Raw genomic sequence first — 25,383 nt, forward strand, 5'->3', positions numbered from 1 at the left:
ATGGGCTCAGGTGCAGGAACTTGGGGTGCTGAAAATATATGGTGGGTGGTTTTCATCAAAACAGGCCAGCTAAGCAACTTCCTAGAGGAAGTGCAGGTGGGAGAAGTGGGTGAGGAATTCCCTGAGAGGTGGTAATCAGGACCACACCAAGTGCCGGGGCAGCCTAGGGGACCTATAAAGGCTCCTGGAGTGGCGGCCTATGGACCATGGCTCAGCCTCCTCTCCTAGGGTCCAGCTTGCTGCCTCTGGTAAGTGGGAACACATCTGTTCTCCTGGGATTTGCTGGGCTCTTTCCTTCTCATTTAACTCCTTTAAGCTGCTAGGCCAAGCTCCTCTTCTATCCTTGGGTAATCAGGGAAGTGACACAAATCTGACAATTACAGAAATGGCACACTAATCGTTACTAGAAAGTTTAATCTCCATTCCACACCGTGGCTCAGTATGACTTACTTCCTGATCCTGGGTTTAACTCCCTAGCAAGAAGATTTTTCTTGTGAAAGGAGGAGATATTTGGAGCTATAGAATTTTCTAGCAGGCCGGGCGCGGTGGCTCATACCTGTAATCCCAGCACTTTGGGAGGCCGAGGCGGGTGGATCACGAGATCAAGAGATCGAGACCATCCTGGTCAACATGGTGAAACCCCGTCTCTACTAAAAATACAAAAAATTAGCTGGGCATGGTGGCGCGTGCCTGTAATCCCAGCTACTCAGGAGGCTGAGGCAGGAGAAATGCCTGAACCCAGGAGGCGGAGGTTGCGGTGAGCCGAGATCGTGCCATTGCACTCCAGCCTGGGTAACAAGAGTGAGACTCCGTCTCAAAAAAAAAAAAAAAAGAATTTTGTAGCATTCTGAGTCCTGTTTAAAGCTTTCTCATACCCTATTCTGCATTTTCCCTACCAGTAAGCTTTAAACTTTGCTTCCAGGTGTATGGAAACAGGTACACTGAACATCGAATTCAATGCTGTGTGACTCTCATCCTCCCTATTCTGATTGCCACCTGTCTACTTTCTGAGGCCTGCACTTCCCATCTTTATTCATTTACTTAGAACAGAAGGAACACTGCCTACAATGATAGCCAGAGACCCTCATCAGAGCTGGGAAGGCTTCAGGGAACTTCCTGACCAGCATCCTTCTAATAAAGGTGCAGAGGCCCAGAGAAGGCAGGTTGCCCATGCAGTGAATGGGATGGACCTAGAACCCATGCCTGAGCCTTCTAGTGCGCTTTCCTGTGAACCAGACTGCCTCTGGGTAGAACAACCCCCTGTCATCCTTTGCCTCCAGTGATCTATTTGGCTGGCCCTCAAGCTTCCCAGTTCTTTATGGAGGGCTGAAACCACTATCGTATAGCCACATAGGACTTGCCTTACCTTCTCATGATGAGTCAGCGGGGGAGCAGGGATTAGAGATCAGGCTTCCACATTCTTAGTATACCCCTTCTCCAGCCCAGTCACACACACACACGCACATGCACCCCATGATGCTTCCCTGTAAGACAGAGACTGTTCTTGTCCTCTCCCCATGCGCCCACATCCTTGCCCACTCTCCTTGTGTGTATTATTCAAGGGAGTCAGTTGACATTGTCCAGATCTGTCAACTAAGATGGCAGTTTTGACCTTGTAAAATGTCTGGGCTACTTTTTAGTCATCAGCTCAACATTCCACCTTCTTTCCTGGCAAGATGGAGAAATATCTGTATTTAGGTAAGTCAGGAGTGCATGGAAAGATGCAGGAAGATAGGAAATCAGAACAGCATAGGGGAAGAAAGAAACGGAGAGAGAAAGACCAAAATGAGTGTGTGTGAATCAATCCATTCATCAACTGGATGCTGTTAATCACTTAGTCTGTCCTTGACTATCAGAGGAAAACACGCCTCTAGGAAGCAGGAGGGAGGGGAGATGGAGGGAACGCTTCTCATGATGTCCCTGCCTGGTTTCCTCTAGGCTCACCTGTTCCTGGAGCAATGTCTTCCCAGCATCAACAGCAGCACCAGTGCCCACCCCAGAAGGCCCAACAGCAGCAAGTGAAGCAGCCTTGTCAGCCACCCCCCGTCAAATGTCAAGAGACATGTGCACCCAAAACCAAGGATCCATGTGCTCCCCAGGCCAAGAAGCAATGCTCACCCAAGGGCAATGTCATTCCAGCCCAGCAGAAGTGTCCCTTAGCCCAGCAAGCCCCCAAGAGTAAACAGAAGTAAAGATGGATGAGATATTACCACCCATCCACCATCCAGGCTACCAGATGGAATCTTCTCTTCTTCCTTCTTCTCTTCCCCTCCAGCTCCTGGGTCTACCCTCCTCTCTCATCTCCTCCAAGATCTAAGGAAGCATTATAAGGATTTCTTCCCATCGCACCCCTCCCCCCATATGCCACCTTGGCTTCTATATCCCGCCCTGATGCTCTCCCAGGTGGGCATGAGAGAGACCTCGTCCTCTCCAGGCTCCTGCTTGGCCACAGCTAAGTCCCACCCATTCCCCAAAGTGAGGAAAGTGTCTGGGCTTCTTCTGGGGTTCCACCCTGACAAGCAGGGTCGCAGAATCTGGTGCACAGTTTCTGCCTCATTCCTCTCCATGACGCCCCCCTCTCTGGGCTTCTTTCCTGTTTTCCCCAATAAATTGTGCTTCATGTAATAAATGTGTCTGCTTCCTGGGCTAATTGTCCCTCCCCACTCCCAGTCCCATTCTGCGATTCATTCATTCATTCAGAGGGAACATGTTAGAGAAGTGAAGGCACAAGCACACCCAGGCCCTGGAGCCAAGGAAGTCACCCTTATGGACACAGTTACTCTCTGGGAACCAACAATGGGGAAACAGATCCAGACATATCTCAGTAAAGGAGGATGGAAAACCAGCTCAGCAACTCATTGGCAGAAGGTTAATAGAGTCTTGCTTAACTAATCCCATCTAGGGAGGATCAAAAGGGAGGGAAATTTAGCTCCTGCCATTAGACACTCAGCCTACCTGATGAACGCAGTTTTTTCCTCTTGGAAGTTGTCATTCTGAAAAAGCACACAAAGCATACATAAGTGACCTCAGTCCTGCAAGACATGTCTACAAACATGTGCAAATGACTTTTTCATGTATTTGGTTTATTTTTTGTTCATTCACCAATTCACGCTCATTCTCTTACTGATTCCTACTTACTCATCTGATATTTAGCAAGTTCTAGAATGACTTTAGTTTCCCACTCTGCCATGCTGGATTTCCAGAGCTATCCAGAGTCAATTTATCCTGTGTCTCAGTGTACTTTTTAGAAGTCAAAGTCATTTTCTTACACAGGGAAATGTTGTTCTAGGGATAGCCACGTACAAACAGTCTATACAACGTATACAGGGCCTGGTTTTGTTAGTCAATCTGACGCTACACAGCTTACGAAAGAAGCCTGTTTTGGCCGGGCGCAGTGGCTCACGCCTGTAATCCCAGCACTTTGGGAGGCCGAGGCGGGTAGATCACGAGGTCAAGAGATCGAGACCATCCTGGTCAACATGGTGAAACCCCGTCCTTACTAAAAATACAAAAAATTAGCTGGGCATGGTGGTGCGTGCCTGTAATCCCAGCTACTCAGGAGGCTGAGGCAGGAGAATTGCCTGAACCCAGGAGGCGGAGGTTGCAGTGAGCCGAGATTGCACCATTGCACTCCAGCCTGGGTAACAAGAGCGAAACTCCATCTCAAAAAGAAAGAAAGAAAGAAAGAAAGAAAGAAAGAAAGAAAGAAAGAAAGAAAGAGAGAGAGAGAGAGAGAGAGAGAGAGAGAGAGAGAGAGAGAAAGAAAGAAAGAAAGAAAGAAAGAAAGAAAGAAAGAAAGAAAGAAAGAAAGAAAGAAAGAAAGAGAAGCCTGTTTTTCAGCTGGCTTCCTGATCCTCCTAACCCACGTGTGAGACCAGCTGCCTATACTGGAAAGAAGTCAGCAAACCTCCTAGATGTTAAGATAGACAAGCATTTGAAGAAGAGACCCTGTGTGGGATGAAGCGGCTGAACACAGAGTCCCATTTCCTCCCCTTCAGCTTTATTCTTTTCCTGGGATTTGGTCACTCGGTTTCAGTTGCCACCATCAATCATAAATTGCTTCCTCACTTAACATACAAGGACTAAAAGGAAAACATAACCACTTTCTCTCCTTCCCCTTAATGTAGCTATCCATGGCTGATATTTCCAAGTAGTAATTATTTAAAACTTAATGGGGACCGACATTAACCAGGGAAGACAAAGTTTATAAAAGCAATTAGGATTCAAAAAGAATGCTTCTGACCCTAAGAGTTTTTTGACAGCCTTTCTGTGCCCCAGTCCCTGCCTCCTACAGTAACTTCCCTCTGCGGAGTAGAAAGGCTGGTCTGTCCTAGCAGCCCCCTTCCTGGCTTCCTTCCACCCAAGCCCTGGACAGTTTCTTGGACACACTGTTTTTCAGGGTCTTCACGTCAGTTTTATGTCTCCCAGGAAGGCCCTGGCAAGTCTTCCCACAGACTTCTGAGTCCCAGGCTGATAGATTTGCATCGTGTTCAGCTAATTGGATAGACAGGGGTGACTGAAACAATAAATCCTTCTGCTGTGATTTGTGTCTCAGGCTATTAACTCGATGGGGAAGGGGAGATACCCATGCTTTCCACAGTGGCCAAGGACACAGTCCCATCTCTGCATGAGTAAGTGAGCATCCTTTCTCCCTTATGAAGAAATTCTTTTATGCAATTCCACCCTTCAAAGGTTCACAAAGCAATATTGGCTTATGTCAAAATCCCAGCCACAATTAAAGAAATAAAAGTTACATTATGAGCCCTTGAAGCACTGGGGTCTTGTTTACCTCACTATCCCCAAATGCACATTGACCAGCTTTTCAAAAGTACAGAAGAAACTGCTTCAGAATGGACTAGGAGAGCCTGTGGCAAGCCAGCAGTGTAGTGTACATCTATCTAGACTGCAAGTCCTGAGATAGGAGAGTCTCAGAGAGGTGGACCAACAAATGTTTACCTGGGATAATCTGTGGATTCTGGGCATGAGCAGAAGAATGAAAACCAAAGCTTTCTACTGTGGAGGACCCTTGCTGGGGACAGAGAGACCAGGAGAATTCATAGGTCCCCTGGGGGGCAGTCTTTAAGCAAGTGGTTGATATTCAACTCAGAACATTTAATGAATTCTAGGAACCGTCAAGTCAGGATATTAAATACCTAAGCAGAAAGTCTCTGAAAAGTCGAGCGGAGTTTTTAGCAGATTTATAAAACAATGAATGGAGTTTGCAACCTGCCAGGTGGAGGGCCTTTGACAAACACACCAGATAGAGTTAAAAAGCTGTAAGACCAGGGGAAATTCTAGTCTGTTAGATATAAGTCAAAATCATGGCCACCACTAAGGACAGTACCTACTGGAAGGAGATATGATGAAGCTCTCTGAGATTCTGGAAACGTTATCAGTCTAGTGGGTGGCAGTTACCTGGGTTTATACATATATCAAAACATACGCTCAACTGATCCGTGCATTTTTCTTTTTTTAGTTTAACCTCAATAAAAATAGAAATATCATTAAAATAGCATCAATTATCTTAAATAAGTTTAATGAAAGATATGACACTTATACTAAAAATATAAAACATTATTGAGAGAAACTAAAAGAGAACTCACAAATCAGGAGACGTTTCACGTTCATGTATTAGAAGACTATTTTGTAGAGATGTCAATTATCCTTAAATTGACCTAAGATATGCAAATTAGAATGAAAGTGTGATACTGCTACACAATCCAACGTATTGACTAAAACGAATAAGATGGGTGAGAATATGGATAAATAGGAACTCTTATAAACTGCTGATGGTAGTGTGAATTGGACAACAATTTCAGAGAAGTATTGGACAGTATTTCTAAAGTTGATCACATGGATCAATCTCACTCTTTATTGTATACACAACAGAAATTTCACTCTTCATTTTATACACAACAGAAATGTGTACATAGAACCGCTGGAATATATGTATGAAAAAAGTTATAGTAGCGTTATTTGTAAATAACGCTACTATAAAAAAATCAAAATAACAAATATTCCAAATATCCATTAAAAGTGGAATACATAAATTAATTGTGAATTTTCATACAATGGGATATACCACAACACAGTGAGATTAAAACAAAATGTGCACCGTAACATGGATGAATCTCTCAAACACCATGTTGAGAGAAAGAAAGCAGATATTAAAAGCACATATTTTATAATTCCATTTATTTTTATAAAGTCAGAATGACTGTAAGGTAAGCGTTACAGGGATCTGACAAAGTTTTGTGTCTTTCAAGAACAGAAAATGAAACACCGCATATTCTCACTCATAGGTGGGTGATGAAAAATGAGAACACATGGACACAGAAAGGGGAGTACTAAACACTGGGGTCTATTGGGGGGAAAAGGGGAGGGCCAGTGGGAGGGGGAGGTGGGGAGGGAGAGCCTGGGGAGAAATGCCAAATGTGGGTGAAGGGGAGAAGAAAAGCAAAGCACACTGCCATGAGTGTACCTACGCAACTGTCTTGCATGCTCTGCTCATGTACCCCAAAACCTATAATCCAATAAAAAATTAAAAAAAAAAAAAAAAGAAAACACACAAGAAAAAAAAAAAAGTTTTGTGTCTTTATCTGGGAACTGATTAGATAGATGTGGTCACACAAATTCATTGAGCTGTGTACATTTTCCTTATAATAGCATTATATTTCCTTTCTTAAAAAATAGTTATATAACTTTTAAAAGTACTTAGGCAATATTTCCATCCTGAATGGCTTGAACAATTATTTTTCTCACTATTTGTGTGCGTACCTTAATCCATTTTCTTCTCCATCATATCCTCAAAGCCTGTCCACGACATATCAACACAATTAAAACATGCCTGTTTTTCTGAGGAAAGGAGATTTTATTTACAACACCTCCAAACACTGCCAGGGGAGGAGGGATAGCTCAGTACACTCTCCTCCCACTATTCCTCCTTCTCACCATTTTATTACCTAGAAAATTCTCCACACCCCAGAAACAGAACATTGTCCCACCTAATCTATCTGTCACAAACACCCAGCAGGCTCAAATTCCCTGCCACCTCCTGTTCTGGCCAGGAGGCCCTCAGAGGCAGAGTGGGCAGGCCTGAGAATCTGCACTGGAGATTCTCCAGTGTTCTGACATTCCATTTCCTTTTGCCCGAACAGAGTTGAATCCCAGCTTCTCCGTTTCCTGGCTGTGTGATCTGGATCACGTAGATCCAAAGCCTATTTTCTCATATGTGAAAAGCTGTCAGGGTCTAATAATTATTTGCAGCGTTTTGGGAAGGATTGGTGATAATATCTAGAAAGTGGCTGCATATAGCATATGCTTATTAAATGACTGATTTGATTTCATCTGCAGCTGGGGAAGCTGCCTGCCAAAGCTAACCACACTCCTCTGCCTAGAAGTAGAAGGTGACCCTGTGGAAGTATTTTTCCTGTGGCTCAGGATTCTGTGCTAATAAGTAATTGTTGTCTGTTTCCCAACCTGGGAAGGTTCCAGGCTAGAAAAGAGAAGACTTGGATTCTAGTTCTGGGTCTGCTATTGAATAAATATGTGACCTAGAACAAGTTCCTTAACCTCAGTCCAGAAAATGAGAAGTTGAGTTGGATGCCTTTTTTTCTGCCTTAAGTTTAGGTCGATCTAAGAATTCTTTTGAGTTTTTGCATTTGCATAGGTCCTATTCCATACCCCATCCTCTCTACCCCCATGAGGGTGGATCTGGTGGTTTCCTAATAAGCAAAGTAAATGTGTTTTGGGCATGAGTAGAGCTCAGAAAATAAGAGAGTAAGTAAACGAATAAACGAAGATCAGATTCCACGAACAATTTCAGGCTACGGTAACTAGAAAATTTAAAAAGAAGTGGTAACTATGAGTTTAAGGTAATTTTGAAAAGTAAAGATTTATCTTATACAGATGGGCAGAGGAGGAGGGAAGGGCAGTGGCAGGGATCAGGATATGCCTTCCTAAAATGTTTCACTTGGCACAAGGATTATTTTGAGCTGAAGTCAGTCGACGTAAAGAGTTTTCTGCCTTCCACTTATCTGCCTAAAAGCAGAGCACAAATTTCTCCCCTTTCTTGCCCAGAAAGAGAGGACCAATTCTTATTACTTGAGATGGAGAGCCAGCAGTGCAATGAGTCTGCATGAATAAACCTTACTAAAGTAGCCCTTATATTCCAAAAGTTTCCCCATATAATTCCTAGTCATCTTCCACAATTTATTATCTCTTGAAGCCCAGATCCTTTTTCTTTCTTAGGAAGAATATACAGACTCCCAAACCTAAACATTTCACTTCTTTTCTGTCAAGTGCCTGTGCATGTAAAAATATTGACATCAATATAAATTACACACCTTTTCTCCTATCCTGTCAGTCAAATTTGCAGGCCCCCATTATTGAACCTAAGAGGACAGACAAAAAGTTTTTCTCCTCAACAGCAGTATACTTCGTTGGTACTTTGTGCCTCCAAAGGTCATAATTTGGCCCTACCAGAGGTCCTGGAGGTAGGAAGCATGAGCCTTTAACCCACCAAAAAGTCTCCATACCATGTGCATGACGATCTCCGAGAAGGTGACATGGGATCATCTCCTGGCCCCAGGACCGGCCTGCCGTGCCAGTCTGAGTTTGCCCTTTGGTGAATCCCTGGTTGGAAGGGTGACGTTCAAGGGTGTGTGTACTTTGCCTGCCTCAGATAGGACTTAATTACTGTGCAAGGCTCCCAGTATCCTCAAGCCAAACACCCACATTCATCAGCATCTAGTTGCCTTGACGTCAATAACTGCCGAGGTATCTCAGCACCCACCTGCACCTCCTTCCACCTCTTCATAGGACTGCGACTCTCCAGTTAGATTCAGGTCCTGGAAGTTGAGATAGTCTGGCAGAGCAGTGATTTTTCAATCCTGGTTTTAGCAGAGCAGTGATTTTTCAATCCTGGTTTTATCTGAGGACTACAAAAAAATCAACTGTTTAAATGAAACTTTGGAGTGGAGGCTAGACATGAAATTGTTTTAAAGACACCAGATGATGTCAACTGCCATCAGGGTAGAAAAGCCCTTGTGTTGAGAATCTAGTGTTTCCCAACTTGTCTGATTTTAAAAACCACCTGATGTACTTTAGAAATACAGATCCCCAGGTCCTTCCAACAGTGATTTCTATTTCATTGGAAGGAGCATCCTAAGTGATTCTTACGCTTAGGTCAGTTGGGGAAACCCTCATGACTGATGGGGTTTGGATCTCTGAAGCTCAAAGAGTATTACCTACTTCCCTACTAGACTTCATAAAGCTGGGATTTCGTGCTTGACATTTGACTGCCATTCAGCAAATGTGTCAAATGAATGACTGACTGGCTACTTCAAAAATTATTAAATTTTTCTGAGTCACGGAAGATAAATTTCCATCTATTATCCATCTACTATGTTTAGTCACTGCAGTAGCTGTTTTGCACATGTCATCTTATTATTTATTTATTCACTCTTGTCACCCAGGCTGGAGTGCGATGGTGTGATCTCGGCTCACTGCAACCTTGGACTCCTGGGTTCAAGCGATTCTCCTGCATCAGCCTCCCAAGTAGCTGGGATTACAGGCACCCACCACCACACCTGACTACTTTTTTGTATTTTTAGTAGAGATGGGGTTTCACCATGTTGGCCAGGCTGGTCTCAAACTCCTGACCTCAGGTGATCCACCTGCTTCAGCCTCCCAAAGTGCTGGGATTACAGGCATGAGCCACCGTGCCTGATGGGCAATCTCATTTAATAGTACCCCTAAAAACAAATCTTACAGGTAAGATACGCTGAGATTCATAAAGCCTTCAGAGTTACCGTACTGGATTTGCATCTTGGCTCTGCCGCATACTTGCCACGGAAACTTGAACAAGTGACGTATTCTTTGTGCTTCAGCTTCCACATCTATAGACTACGTTTAATGACCTGGTTCTTGTACTGCTATTGTGACACCAAGTGTCAAGTACCTAGAACACGGTCTGACACTTTGCAGAAGCTAATGAAATGGTAGCTGTTTTTATGAGGAAACTTCTCTGGTATCACACACACATCTAGTAAGTAGTAGGGTCAGGATTTGAACCCAGGACCTCATGTTTCAAACCTGTAATCTGCAGAGTTCACTCTGCTCTCTGGAGGATGTGCTGTCAGAGGTGGACCAGAGACAAAGCACGTGCAGTTGAGCAAACAGAAGGGACTGACAACTACACAAACAGCAGCCACCTCCAGTGGGGTTTAGATTCTCCATAGAAAATTTTTAGCCATGCACTTGTTCCTCTGTCCCCCTCTACAGCACAGAAGGCAATGAGTGATAGGAGGGAGAACACATCAGTCTGAACCGTCCCGGATTCCAGTACTTTCCATTTTAAAATATGTCTGTGTGTTTTGATCGTTTATACTCAGAGAAGCTCTATCTGTAGTGGAACATAGACAGTCGACCAGCTCAGATGTGTGAGATTGTAGGGATCCAGTCAGTGTCTCTTCTAAGAGTCACCCTCTGGTTTATACAGTGTCCCACTAGTCTTGAGAAGCAATTCAACACAGTTCTCAAGGGACTGTATCCTAGCACATCAGACCTTTAGGACATGTTGGGAGAGTCACTCAACATTTTTCTGCCTCAGTTCCCTTATCTAAGGCATGTCCAGGTTTCTGTATAATCACCAATAACTTTAGCTATCTCTCATGCCCCAACACTTATAAAACACGAACTGTGTCGTCATCGTCACTGTTCAATAACTCAAGGTATAATTTGGTAAATATGTAACCCTAAAACTGACATGTAAAAATATGAAGGGAGATACAGCAATCACGAAGACCAAGAATGCTGCTCCACTGAAGAAGTATGCCCTGTCCTTGGGTGCTCTCTCCCTCTCTCCCTCTCCCTTCTCTCCTCTCTCCTCTCTCCTCTCCTTCTCTCTCTCTCTCTCATACACACACACAGAGTAAGAAAGAAAAAAGGAAACTCACAGTCAAAAGGAAGAAGTTTCCCATCTGATTTCAAGTGGAAGGAGAGGAGAGAATGAGACAGACTAGCAGGAATTATATTAGACATATTTAGCTCATTTGTCCTAAAGTGTTAGAAGCATCATTGCATTTAATCTTATAGCAACCTTGTGAAGTATAATGTAAATTTCTCCTTTTAAAGATGAGGACACTAAGGTGCAGAAAGGTCAGGCGATTTGCCCAAGGTCATCCAACCAATAAGGGCATGGCAAGGCTTTGAAACAACTGGGCCAGACATGAAGCCTGGGTCCTTTTATTTCTACATCCCTCAAGCAAGAGAAGCCAGGTTTAAATTTTTATCTATCCCTTCAAGGACTAGAAATAAAAAGAGTGAGTGTGAGGGGCATGCTCTGTTCTTAGAGAGATGGTAGAAGGGAAAGGGAAGAGGGCATCCCAGGTTTTGTTCTGATTTGGCCACAAAAGAGACTGTGAAGCCTAGAATAAGTTCCTTCCTCCTCCTCACCAGTTCCTTCCCTCTCTATGGGATGAGGGGCTAAGCAGAGGCTCTCTGGTGCTATTATTTCATGTCCTCCCTCCACCTGTGCATCCACATTTGCAGCGTTAGCTTTTCTTCCCTGCTGGACCAAAATGTTCAGGAGGCTCCTACCACCTGGGACCTGGTGTTTTCCCTTTACCTGCCCTTTCTCAGGTGAAGACCTTGTGTGTTAGAGAGACTTTTTTTTAATCATTATTATTATGGCCGGAATTGAGCAGCTGACACTCTGGGGTCTCTCTAGCTTCTCAAGAGGAAGGTAAAACTCTTCATACTGCGTGTTTCTAAATGTTACCTTGCGTAAAATACACAACCACTGCAGGAAAAGGCCTGGAGCTGAAATTCTGCATGACCTTCTTTGCAGGGCCTGGGCTTCAGGGAAGTGGGAAGGAGAGAGTAATCTATGCTGGGAATAGCCTGATCACAGATTAGATTTAGAGCCATCCGTCTTCCCTGTTCGGAGAATGACGAAGCTGAGGCAATGCTCAGAGTCAATGGAAGTTCCAGGGACAAATGAGAGGAAGTTTTCAATGTCAGAAGAGCAGCGGCTCCTGTACCCTAAGGCTGGGAAATCCGGGGAGCTGTACTTACTGTTGCAAGTTACCCAGTTTCCCCTGTCTTTATGTGGGAGTTTGTGGGGCCTGATTCAACAGCTCACCCAACCCTGGTGGCAGAGAAATGAAGCTTCTAAGGGAAGATTAACACTATTCACTGTGGAAGCTTCAGACACATAGGAAGAAGAAAGTCAGAGACCAAGAGAAAGTTCCAGAGTCTGGAGCCTGAGCAGGCCTGAGTAGAGTAAAGGAAGCACATGTTGAGGCAGGCAGGACTCTCTGGTCAGGAGCTGATATCCAGGGATAGGGAAATTCCTTTGCATCCAGAGCTAAGCTCCAGGGAGGGCATGAGAACACACCAGCTTCAGAGCTGGTCTCAGATCATCCGGGGCCTGAGACAAGCTGGGTGACACCAGAGGACAGAGGCTGCAGGCAGCTGGCTCCTCCATGGCTGATAATCCTACCAGACATAGCAGCAGGTGCCAGCAGCCCCACTGTCAGAGCTCCTGGGTGGGGATTTGGTGAAGAAGGGGACCTGGACATGAACCTAGAGGAGAACCAAGCGAAGCAAGAGGCTTGGAGCTCAGGCTTGGGTGGGACATTAAACTGACAATGAAGCAGATGGGTGGGGAGGGCAGTGGGTACACTCCATACTGGAGCTTCTAGGCAGCTCTCAAAGTAGATTCTGAGCCTGTCTTTCCAAATAACACCATTCATTCATTCATTTATTCAGCCAGCCAGCCAGCCAGCCAGCCAGCCAGGCAGGCAGGCAGTCAGTCTGTGATTGCCAGCCACCGAGCAGCTTCCGCACGCCAGGCACTGTGTGAGGATGGAGATGGATAGGGACTAATGACTGTGTGGACACAGCGGGAGGCTGACTTTGGCCTCAAGTTCACCAGCTGTGGAGCTGGCAGGTGCTCCACAAACACTTAGGTGTGTGTTTGGGTATAGGAGGGGTTAGATGAGGAGGAGGAGGAACCATCTGCACACCTGAGTTTTAAGAATGATTTGGATTTTCCAAAGGCCACGCCTAGTAACAGTTTGTGTCTTGAGTGCAGCTCCGCATCAGGGAACTCAGTTTCATGGGAATTGCTGATGGAAGGACTGAGGGAACCCCTGTTCTTGTGTCCCCAGGAAAGAGAAGTTCCTTGGCAGGGAGACTCTTCAGAATCCAACCATCATGGAGAGAAGGAGAGCCAGGGCATGTACACTAGGGGGCTGATCACCTGCTGCCGGCCCCAGTGCCTTCACTTCAGCCATGTCACGGTGTCACTCCAGTTCTTCTAGAGTGAAAACAACTCGTGTTTGAAGCAGGCATTTTAGTGTTTTGGCTTTTCCCTTCCTCTCTCTGACCCTGGTCCCTGAGTGAGGATAAACCGAAGCTTATTTCCACCAATTCTAATTCACGCCCTTCCTACCTTAGCAGAGCCAGAAACACCCACTGTTTAGAGTCATTCAAATATTAAGCATCTTTATTTCTACTTAAAGGGATTTATCTTCACACCGATTAAGGCTCACCCACAAGGCAAGCATCTTTCTTTGTGCTCACCCTGACACTCCTCACAACTTTCCAGAACTGCGAGTGACCCAGCTCTCAGCCAGGAAGGACTCCCCTTTCCACCTCTAATCAATTTTCTGCCTGGGCTTAATTTCCTCCATAGACATTAGGGAGTCTCAGGGAATCAAAACCAGGGGTAACACGGGATTTCTGTGTAGAATTCTTTTCCTCCTGGGGTTTGTTTTTTTTAAACCTTGGTGAGTTTTTTCATGTCTTGTGGCCTCAGATGCCCCAATCATCCCTTGAGGAGTGCGGACTAAAGGCTCTCTGAGATTCACAGTCTCAGTGGCTCTGAACTGCACAGTGCCTCTCACCCTGGAGAGTCCGTGGTCTGTAGGGTGCGGACTAAGGCCTCTCTGAGATCCACAGTCTCAGTGGCTCTGAACTGCACAGTGCCTCTCACCCTGGAGAGTCCGTGGTCTGTAGGGGGAAAGTGAGACTCCTCGTCAGAGAGCTCCTGGAATGACAGGCACGGCTGGCATATGTTAGGCTCCCCCCTGAGATTTGTTGAATAAATGAGGAAACAAACCCTGCTCTGGGGACACCATCAGTTTGAGCAGGAACAGCTCTGACCCTCAGAAGGCCCCCAGGAGATACAGAGCCAGAGGGAAGAGGAAAACCTTGCAGCCAGCAGGATCTCTACGTATTGAGGCTGGAGCTAGAAGTGGGCAAAAGGTGAGAAGGATTCAGCATTGAGGACTCCATGGATGGGCTGCGGGGAGGCAGGTAGAAAAGGCTTTTGGGTTTTCAGGTGGGAGGCAGTCTAGTCTGATTAAAGAGGAGGAAAAGGCCAGGGCCAGATGTCTGGGTGGAGTGGAGGGAAAAGGTGATCCCAGAAGAGGGAGTAGCCCCTGAAAGTCCCTGCAGTAGGAGAAGGTAAAGGTGTGTTGGTGAAAGCAAAGCAGGTTTTCCCAGGTCAGCAACCAGTCAGCGGGAGGGAGGGGAGGGGAGGAGAGTCATAAATAAATTATTCTGAATGTGTGTAGTTTAATGGAATTGGGAAAGGATGGGGGAAATGGTCTTGGACTCTGAGACAAGGGGTCTATAATCAGTCAATTTCGTTATTTCTAACTTCCACCTTCGCTAAGGCAGACAAAGAGTACCCACCTCAGCTCCTCTGCTCTCCCACCCTTTCCCACCTGTTCATGTGTGCAAGAGTGCTCTGTCCCACAGAACATGGGGGAAACAACCATCTCAGTGACAAGGACAGCAGGAGGCAAGGCCTCGATAGGACTCGGATCTCCTCCCAGGATTAACTCATCAAACCCTCCCAGAAGCCTGCTGCTCATCTCTCCCTCAAGGCAAACCCTGCACCTGGGTCTGAGGGCGAGGGTGGCAGTGAGTACTAGGCTGGTGACATCATTGTTAGACAGCGAGTGCCAAAAAATATCAGGTGGTATTCATCACAAAAGCTGAGCCAACGGGTGATGAGGACGGTAGTGTGAATCATGTGTGACAGGTGAGGAATGAAAACAGAGCGCCCAGGAGCTTCTATTTCCTTGAGGCAGGGCCCATTCATCTTATAAAAGCCAGCTGGCTATTGCCTTCACACCAAACCCAAGGGACCACACAGCCCAGTCTGCTCTGTAAACCAGGTGAGTCTCTGATTGCCACAAATTGGGAATTCTAGTTTATTTTTTCATTATTAGAAATTAGCCAAAGTCAAGCATGTGTAAGAGGGTTAATGCAGGGTTTCAGTGGGAGTTAGAGAACAGTGGAATATCTTTAAGTTAAATTACAGTTTGGATTTGAAGGGACCTTAGAGATAGGATTAGGGCTGCCACCTCAATAAATAGTCATTGACCTGGGAGTCCGGGAGGAGACTGTTCAAGCACCCATGAGAAGTTCATAACAGAACTAGGGCTCAGGCCCAGAGCACTCTCAGTAACACCACAATTTCCCCTGATAGGCTATTTATAGAAATCTTAATTTATTGGATGCATCTCTACTGAGCATTTATTCCATTTAAGGCAGTACGCTAGGCACTTTGGAAAAATCAATGCCTAACGAACTTACTTAACAAACATAAAACCTAGCAGGAAGGTAATACATGCACATTAATAAATGAAATACAAAATAGTTGGTAATCGGTATGAGGGAGAGGGACAGGGAAGGGCTGTGCACTTTCGGGGAACCTTGCTCAAGAACAGCCTCCTAGGGGGTTGGCAAGTGATGTGAGCTGTGATGGGTGAGGATTTGGACAAGCAGAGATGGGAAGAAAAGCATTCAGAAGGGACTGTGTAAGCAATGACGAGAAGCAAAACCGTAGGGGCTTAGATTGATATAAAGCCATCCTATAAGTTGCGGGCTTTTTACACGGTACTAGGAGAGGACAGACTGCAGGGGTCTGATGCCACTTTCCAAAAGACCTAATATGTGGGCCCGCCTCACATCCCTCAGAAGCCAGCTTTCTTAGGGTATTTTTCTGGAAGAGATATAAGGGGCTTTGGGTAGGAAGGGAGCCAAGAAAATGACTCCAATGAAATGGAGCAGAAGAAATTGCCTTTAAAGCTCCTTCTCTTAAAAGGACCTGAAAATTATCAAAGCTTATTTCACTTTTAAATGTAGTGGGGGAGCTAGGGGAGACGAAAGGCTTTCTCTTCTAGAAGGGCCTGAAATGAAATCTACATGGCATTGAATTTGTATCCATGTTGCTTTAATTGAATCACTGTGTCAACTTTTTGTCTCTAGAAAAAAACACAATTGAAATATGAATTCCCAGCAGCAGAAGCAGCCCTGTGCCCCACCCCCTCAGCTCCAGCAGCAGCACGTGAAACAGCCTTGCCAGCCTCCACCCCAGGAACCATGCGTTCCCAAAACCAAGGAGCCTTGCCACCCCAAGGAGCCTTGCCACCCCAAGGAGCCTTGCCACCCCAAAGTGCCTGAGCCCTGCCAGCCCAAGGTTCCAGAGCCCTGCCCCACCAAGCTGCCTGAGCCCTGCCCTTCAACAGTCACTCCAGCACCAGCCCAGCAGAAGACCAAGCAGAAGTAATGTGGTCCCCAGCCATGCCCTGGAGGAGCCGGCCTCTGGATACCAAACACCCTACCCCATTCTGCTTATGAGTCCCATTTGCCTATTGACCCTGCAGTTAGCATGCTGTCACCCTGAATCATAATCCCTCCTTTGCACCTCTAAAAAGATGTCCCTTACCCTCAATCTGGAGGGCTCCTGAGCCTCTGAGCAAGGCTGAAAGTCTCACTGACTGAGCTAGTTTTCTGATTGCTCAGGGTGCATTTGAGAAGGGATTTGGGGAGGGAACAAGTGAACCATCCCTGGTCTTCCCTCAATAAATAACTTTTAACTGACTGTGTGTGTCACTGGTTGATTAAATCTCTGTTGCTTTCTCAGAGTGAACCGGAACGAACACTCTGAGGGCTGGTTGTGAGGTCTGTAGTCGGAAGGTGCCCAATCCCGACACTGAGAATGTGTGTGAATGTGTATAGCTGCTGTACACACGGGACACTCCTGGGCTGGCAATGGGAGCACATTGAGGACCATCCAACCAATCTGTTACTTTGGGTAGGCACAGCTAGAGCAAGGCTTTTAATTTTCATCCTAACATTTATATCTTAATGATCTACAGTGAGTCACACTTGGGTGTAGATAGTACCTGCTTCAAACCATCATCATCTTCATTTTGTTTAGTGGATTCCTTTTTAAAAATGATTACAGAGAAATAATGTGTGTGCATAGTCCAGCCTAGTGATCTGTTCTGCACTCATCTTCCCTTTCTGAGTCCCCCCCAACACATGGAGCCAAGCACTTCAACACTCACACTCATACCCACAAACACACATCCACTCACACACTCACACACAAGGAAATACTCCCATACACAGACACACACACGTAGATCTCACACACACACACCACTTCACACATTTGGATCTCCCAAACCACCCAACACTGACATACACACACATACACTCCCTTCTCTCTCTCTTTCTCTCTCTCTCCCTTCCTCTCTCTCCTTCTTTCTCTTTCTCTCTCTCTCTCTCCCCCGCTCTAACTTAACCATCTTAGTCCTAGTTTTTTTCATCGAGTGCCCACTGTGAAGGTGCCTGTTGCCGTGGCAGGAAGGAGAGTTGAATCCACACCATCTGCCCCAGAAGAAGCCTAAGAGAGGTGACCATCAGTCTCCTTCCCATACAAACATAAGCTCTCAAAAAAGTACAAACACACTCTTCCCTCTCTACACACACATGCATGAGCACACACTCATGTTTACATACTTCTGTACGTAAAACATTAAAGTTGAATATTTTATCCACCAGCTGCAGAAGATACACATTTGTCTCATCAGCACATCAAATATTACAGACCATATATTAGACCACAAGCAAGTCTCAACAAATTTTAAAACTCAAAACCATACCAAGTATATTTTCTTACAGCAATGAAATAAAACTAGAAATCAATAAATAATTTTTAAAAAACTTTAGAATCTGTGCAAATATGTGGAAATTAAACAATATGCTCCTGAATGATCAATGGGTCAATTAAGAAATAGAAAAAATTAAAACTAAAAAATTAAAAATTTCTTGAAACAAATAAAAATAGAAATACAAGATATCAAAACGTATAGAGCACAGCAAAAACAATAGTGAGAGAAAAGGCTTTTTTGCTTTGTTTCGTTTTGGGTTTTTTTGGCAATAAATGCCTGCATAAAACAAAAACAACTTTAAATGAAGAGCTTTATATGCATCCCGAAGAACTGGCAAAGCAAAAACAAACCAAACCCAAAATTAGTGTAAGGAAAGAAATAATAAAGATAGAGCAGAAACAAATAAAATAAAAACGAAAAAGCTTTACAAAAGATTAATGAAATAAAGGTGAGGTTTTTGAGAGAAGACTCAAATAAAATCAAAATTGATAAAAGATTTATTACAACTGATATCACAGAGATACAAAGCATCATAAGAGACTATTATGAACAACAACACACCAACAAATGGAAAACCTAGAGGAAATGAATAAATTTCTGGACACATGCAACATACCGAGATTGAACCAAGATCAAACAGAAACCCTGAATAGACCAATAAGGAGTAATTAGATTGAAGCAGCTCTAAAAAGTTTCACAACAAAGAAAAGCCCAGTGATAGATGGAATTACTGATGAAGTCTACCAAATACTTAAAGAAGAACTAACACTAATTCTTCTCAAGCTATTTCAGAAAATTGAAGAGAGAATTTTTCTAAAATCATTCCATAAGGCTAGCATTATACCAATATGAACACAAGACTAGAACATGAAGAAAAGAGAAAACTACAGGCCAAAATCCTCAATGAACATAGGTGCAAAAGTCCCCTAAAAATGCTAGCAAACCAAATTCAACAGCGCACTAAAAAGATCATTTACTATGATCAAAATGAGATTCATTCCAGGGATGCAAGGATGGTTCAACGTATGCAAAGCAATAAATGTAATACATCACATTAACAGAAAGAAAGACAAAAACCATATGATCATTTCAATAGACACATAAAAAATTTCACAAAATTCAGCATCCTTTCACAATGAAAATTCTCAACGAATTAGGTAGAGAATGTATATACCTCAATGTATAAAGCCCATATGTGACAAACCCACAGCTAACATCATACAGAATAGAGAAAAACTGAAAGCTTTCTCTCTAGGATTTGGAAAAAGACAAGAATGCCCACCCTCACCACTTCTATTTGACATAATACTGGAAGCCCTAGCCAGAGCACTGAGGTAAGAGAAAGAAATAAAAACATCCCAAATGTAAAGAAAGAAGCTAGATTATCCCTGCTTGCAGATGACATGATCATACTTAGTAAAAAAAACCTAAAGATTCCACCAAAACACTCTATGAACTGATAAATGAACAAGTAAAGTCACAGGATATAAAATAAATGTGCAAAATTGGTAGCATTTCTATACATCAATACTGAGCCACCTGGAAAATAAATCAAGAAAGCAATCCCGTTTAAAATAGCCACCAAAAATGCCTAGGAATAAATTTAACAAAGGAAGTGAAAGGTCTATAAAATGAAAATTGCATTACTCTGATGAAAGAAATGAGAGTGGATACAGAAAGATGGAAGGATGTCTTATGTTCATGGATTGGAAAAATTAATATTGTTAAAATGACCATATCACCCACAGCAATCAATTGATTCAATGCAATCCTTCTCAAATGTCCATGACGTTTTTTTGAAAGAAATAGAAAAAACAATCCTTAAATTCACATGGAATTACAAAAGACACATAATAGTCAAAGCAATCTTGAACAAAAAGAACAAACAGAAACCTGGAAGCTTCACACTACCTTACTTCAAAATATACTACAAAGCTATAGTAACAGTGACAAAAAAGGCATGGTATCGGCAGAAAGAAAAAACAAAACATGAAAACCAGTGTAACAGATAAAGCACTCAGAAATAAATCCACGTATTCACAGCTAACTGATTTTCAAAAATGACCCCAAGAACATAAACTGGGGAAAAGACAATGTCTTCAATAAATAGTTCTGGGAAATGGAGCATCCATATGCAGAGAAATGAAAATAGATTCCTGTCTTTCATCATATACAAAAATCAACTCAAGATGGATTAAACGCTTTAATACAATTCCTGAAACTATGAAACTGATAGAAGAAAGCATTGGGGAAATGCTACAGGACATTAGTGTGGACAAAGATTTTTGAAGAAATCGAAAGCATAGGGGTTTCAGTATGTTGGCTGGGATAGTCTCGATCTCTTGACCTCGTGATCTGCCCTCATGAATCCCAAAGTGCTGTGATTACAGGCATGAGCCACTGCACCTGGCCTGAAGAGACATTCTTTAGTGCACTTTACTTTGAGCTAATTGCTTCGGCAGACTGAGCAGCTCAAAGCAGGATCCATAGGAGAGATATCATTGAATATTCCCTGTGCCAGGCAGATACCGCAGAACCCTCAGCCTCTAGAGTAAAACCCCAGAATTCTTCCCTATCCCTTTCACTCCTTCACCCATTCCCGTCTCTCCACTCTGGCCTCTGTACATGCCGGGCATGCTTCTGCCTTCAGGTTGTTTTATTAGAAATTCTCTTCGACTAAATATTTATTTGTCCAAACATCCACATATCTCAACTTCCCCACTTCCTTTCTCTGCCAAAATGTCAGCCTCTCAAGGAGGCCAAACTTGACAGTACATTCAAGTCATAGCAACCCAGTCCACCCATTTTCATTCTTGCAGTTACTCATACTACTTTTTCATAGCAGTAATATATATTTTTGCTTTATAATTTCATGTAATTATTTATTGCCACTTAATCTTCTATCATTACCACTAGCATTTCAGCTCCAGGAGAAAAGGGAATGTTGTTTTTCTTCACTCACGTATTCCAATTAGTGGGACACTGTGGATGTACAGAAAATTTTATAAATGAACACACTAAAAGGGAACTTCATTGACCTGAAATTGAAGAATTCTCTAATTAAAGAATCTTTAATGTCCAGTTGCTACAGTAATTCAAATTGCCAGGGGAAGCGGGATCTCCGATCCTGAGCCTTTGCCCCAGTGTAGCATTGTGGCTGCCTGATCCTTTTAGGAATTCCAGAGGGTTTCTGCGTTAGTCAGGAAATCCCAGGCTATTTCACTTCTTTATGACCAAGGCTGCCTGACCCTATAACTGGATATTCCTCATAGCTGCCACTTTTAAAATTAGATTCTAGATCTGTAATAGAGAAGCAAGCAAGTCAGAATTCTTGGTATTCATGTCTGTTTTGGCCTTGTTTTGTTTTGTTTGTTTTTGAGATGAAGTTTTCCTCTGTTGCCCAGACTGGAGTGCAGTGGCACAATCACAGCTCACTGCAACCTCCACCTCCAGGGCTCAAGTGTTCCTCCCACCTCAGCCTCCCACATAGCTGAGATTACAAGCACGTGCCACCACACCCAGTTAATTTTTGTATTTTTAGTAAAGATGGGATTTCACCATGTTACCCAGACTGGTCTCAAACTCCTGGCATCAAGTGATGTACCTGTCTTGACCTCTTGAAGTGCTGGGATTACAGGTGTGAGACCGTGCCTAGCCTATGTACTTTTTTTTTTTTTAAAGAAAACATACAAAAAAAAGGTCAGAATATGAGATAAGAAAGTTATCCTGGGGCAGCATCTGAATCATTTCCTTTTTTTTTTTTTTCTTTTTTTGAGATGGAGTCTTGCTCTGTCACCAGGCTGGAGTGCAGTGGTGAGATCTCAGCTCACTGCAATCTCCGTCTCAAGGGTTCAGGAAATTCTCCTGTCTCAGCTTCCCAAGTAGCTGGGATTACAGGCGCACACTACCACACCCAGCTAATTTTTGAATTTTTAGTAGAGATGGGGTTTCATCATGTTGGCCAGGCTGATCTTGAACTCCTGACCTTGTGATCCGCCCACCTCGGCCTCCCAAAGTGCTGTGATTACAGACGTGAGCCACCGCGCCCAGCCATTTGCTAGAGCACTTTAGTTTCATGGTACACAATGATAATAATTCTTCCTAACACAATCCAGAATTTGAACCAACATTTGTTGTTTCAGGAAATCAGAATTTCCTCTAAATGGTGGATAAGAGTGGTGAGGATCTTTATAACATAGAATAAATCGCTGAAAAGAAAAAACAATGCCAACTAAGAAGTCACAGGCATTTATCATCACAATCACAGATTTAGATGATTATGGTAGATGATTAGGTGATTAAATATGTGATTATGATAATAAACGGCGCTGACTTCTTACTTGGCATTTACATTGTTTAGCTGATTATCTAAATCTGGGGATGATTAGACTATCCTCTTAGATTGGAGAATTTCCCAGCATTATATGAGCATTGATTTATCTTACCTCTACTAACACCTTCACCTATTTCCTTGAGAATATCCTGAATTCGAGGAAAAGTAGGGGCAGCACAGCCCTTTCCACTGCCACCTGGAATTCTACCTACATGGTCCCTTCCAGTGCTTAGAGACATTGTGCCCAGTACCTGACACACCTCCATGGAGCTCACCTTGCCACTGCCAGGACTTGTTCATTCGATGTCCACCTATGGAGAGCCTGACTCTGAAGAGCTCATGTCCCCACTGTTTCTCACACAGTGTTCACCCAGCAGTACCCACCCCCACAGTGCCAGCCAGTGGGAAAGCACCTTCAACTGCTTAGCTGCCCTCCCAAAAGCAAGAAAAGCCTCAAAAGCTTGCAGAACCAAAACACAACACACATAAATGGTGCTTGCCTTTGGGGGAGTTCCAAATGAACACATTTCCTTCAAAGCCTGGTATGGCCTGAGGTGGCATCATCCTTAGGTTATGTTAGTTGGATTTTTATATCTTCTGTATCCAGTCTGTTGTAATATGTTATTTTGGTTAAAGTATATAAAGAAAAACCGGTCTAATAAAGATAAAGTTTGAAAAACAGATTAATACCTTTTTGTATAATTATGGATATTCTTTGACACTATGACTAATTCAGCAAGTAGTACATCGTTTCTTAGAGATTATTAACACGGTGGCTCAAGCCTGTAATCCCAGCACTTTGGGAGGCTGAGGCGGGTGGATCATGAGGTCAAGAGATTGAGACCATCCTGGTCAACATGGTGAAACCCTGTATCTACTAAAAATACAAAAAATTAGCTGGGCATGGTGGCACGTACCTGTAATCCCAGCTACTCAGGAGGCTGAGGCAGGAGAATTGCCTGAACCCAGGAGGTGGAGGTTGCGGTGAGCCGAGATGGCGCCATTGCACTCCAGCCTGGGTAACAAGAGCGAAACTCCGTCTCAAAAAAATAAAAAAAAAATCATACATTAAAACCACAATGACACATTATGGTTAGGACATGAAAAACAGTCTTTCACACATTGTTTGTGGGATATAAAATAGTACAACCTCTCTGGAAAATAATTTTGCAGTTGCTTTTAAAATTATCATATAGTATATGACCCATTAATTACACACTTGGCCATATATTTCAAAGAAATAAAATTTATTTATTTTCAGATACAAGATTGCACATGAATGTCCAAAGCAGCTTTATTAGAAATGACCCCAAACTGGATCGGGCATAATAATTCATGCCTATAATCCCAGCACTTTAGGAGGCATAGGTGGGAGGATCACTTGAGCCCACGAGTTTGAGACCAGCCTGGGCAATATAATGAGACCTCATCTCTATGAAAAATTAAAAAATTAGCCTGGTGTAGTGGTGCACACGTGTGGTCCCAGCTACTCAGGGGTCTGTGACAGGAAGGTCATTTGAGCCCAGAAGGTCTGCAGTGAGCTATGACCACACCACTGCACCTCCAGCCTGCGTGGCAGTGAGAGCCTGTCAAAGAAAGAAAGAAAGAGAGAGAGAGAGAGAGAGAAAAGAAAGAAATCATTGGAAACTGGAACCTTGCCAAATGTTCTTCAAAGGAGAAATGGTTAAACAAACTGTGGTACATCCACACCGCGAAATACTATTTAACAACAAAAAAGAACAAACTATTGGTATAAATGACTGCTTGAATAAACCTTAAGGAAATTATACTGAGTGGAGAAAAACACTAATTTCAAAAGGATACAAACTGCACAATTCCATGTATATAATATTCATGAAATAACATAATTATAGAAACGAGAAACAGATTATTAGTTGCTAGTGTTTCAAGATGCAGGAGGAGTCCCCCTTCTCCTGTGGCTGTAAAAGGGTAAATGAGGGAGTTTAGAGGTGATGATAAAGGTGGTGGTTACACAAAGCTACATATGTGATAAAATTTCACAGAGCCATACACACACACACACACACACACACACACACACACACACACACAGCATACATATATAACTGGTGAAGTCTGGTTGGCTCAATGAATTGTACCAATGTTAATTTTCTGGGTTTGGTGGTGCTCTACAGTTAAGCAAGATGAGTAGGTGGGGTGAAGGCGTACGTTTCTTGTACGTTCTTATGAATCTAAAATTACTTCAAAATTAAAAGTAAATACTTATAGCAACAGATTGAATGCAGAAACTGACATAAGAATCTAGCAAAATACTGACGAGATCTGCAAAACTGGAAAATAATTGAATAAACTGATTACAAAGTATTAGAGGAGGTATTAATGTAGAAATAATATAAAACTTCAAAATAAAATTTTTCCAGTTGCTTTTTAGTTAATTGCTCCATATTGCACTTTTACCTATCATCTATACCTGATTTGGTAGCATCACGAATTGGTCATTTTGAAAATATTGGTTCACTGAATTATACAGAGCTCACAAATGTTGCCACATTTATTTATACAATAGAAAAAGATCACATTCATTAACCCAACACCAATCTCATAAGAAAATTAATTCTGTATTGGGAAGCTGTGAAACTTGCAATGAACTAATTGAGTCTTTCAAAATTATAATTTTTGTTTGAAAGTTTGCATTCTTTCACTGGGAATAAATATTGTACCAGTTTTCTATTGTTGTATAATAAATTATCACAAATTTAGCATCTTAAAACAACACATATTATTTCATAGTTTCCATGGTCAGGGGCTCAGGGTTCTTCACAAGGATGCAATAAAGGTGTCAGCCTGGCTGCATTCTCATCTGGACCCTTCACTGGGGAAGAATCCACTTCCAAGTTCATTCAAGCTGTTGCCTGAATTCATTTCCTTGTAGCTCAACGACCAAGGGCTCCAACTTTTTGCAGCTTCCCACTAAAGTCCTCCCTCAGGTTCAGAATGCACCCGCGGTGCCTAGAGGCAGCCCACAATCCTTGTGAAGCAAACATTTCCTCCATGGCCCTTATATCATCAAGCCTGCAAGGGGAC

General features: G+C 43.3%; 2 protein-coding genes across 2 annotated transcripts; both read left to right on the forward strand.

Annotated features, from left to right (window-relative positions):
• The first annotated feature begins 206 nt into the window (after positions 1 to 206).
• SPRR4 (small proline rich protein 4) lies at positions 207 to 2,629 on the forward strand. Its single transcript, XM_017966179.3, has 2 exons — positions 207 to 248; positions 1,939 to 2,629. Exon 2 carries the CDS (start codon positions 1,959 to 1,961, stop codon positions 2,190 to 2,192), a length of 234 nt encoding a protein of 77 aa, XP_017821668.3. The 5' UTR covers positions 207 to 248; positions 1,939 to 1,958; the 3' UTR covers positions 2,193 to 2,629.
• Positions 2,630 to 15,149: 12,520 nt separating this feature from the next.
• Positions 15,150 to 16,906, forward strand: SPRR1A (small proline-rich protein 1A). Its single transcript, XM_008984416.5, has 2 exons — positions 15,150 to 15,194; positions 16,291 to 16,906. The coding sequence occupies exon 2, from the start codon at positions 16,310 to 16,312 to the stop codon at positions 16,589 to 16,591; it is 282 nt and encodes a 93-aa protein (XP_008982664.1). The 5' UTR covers positions 15,150 to 15,194; positions 16,291 to 16,309; the 3' UTR covers positions 16,592 to 16,906.
• Positions 16,907 to 25,383: the final 8,477 nt, after the last annotated feature.

This window comes from Callithrix jacchus, chromosome 18, assembly GCF_049354715.1.
Source record: "Callithrix jacchus isolate 240 chromosome 18, calJac240_pri, whole genome shotgun sequence".
Classification (NCBI taxonomy): domain Eukaryota; kingdom Metazoa; phylum Chordata; class Mammalia; order Primates; family Cebidae; genus Callithrix; species Callithrix jacchus.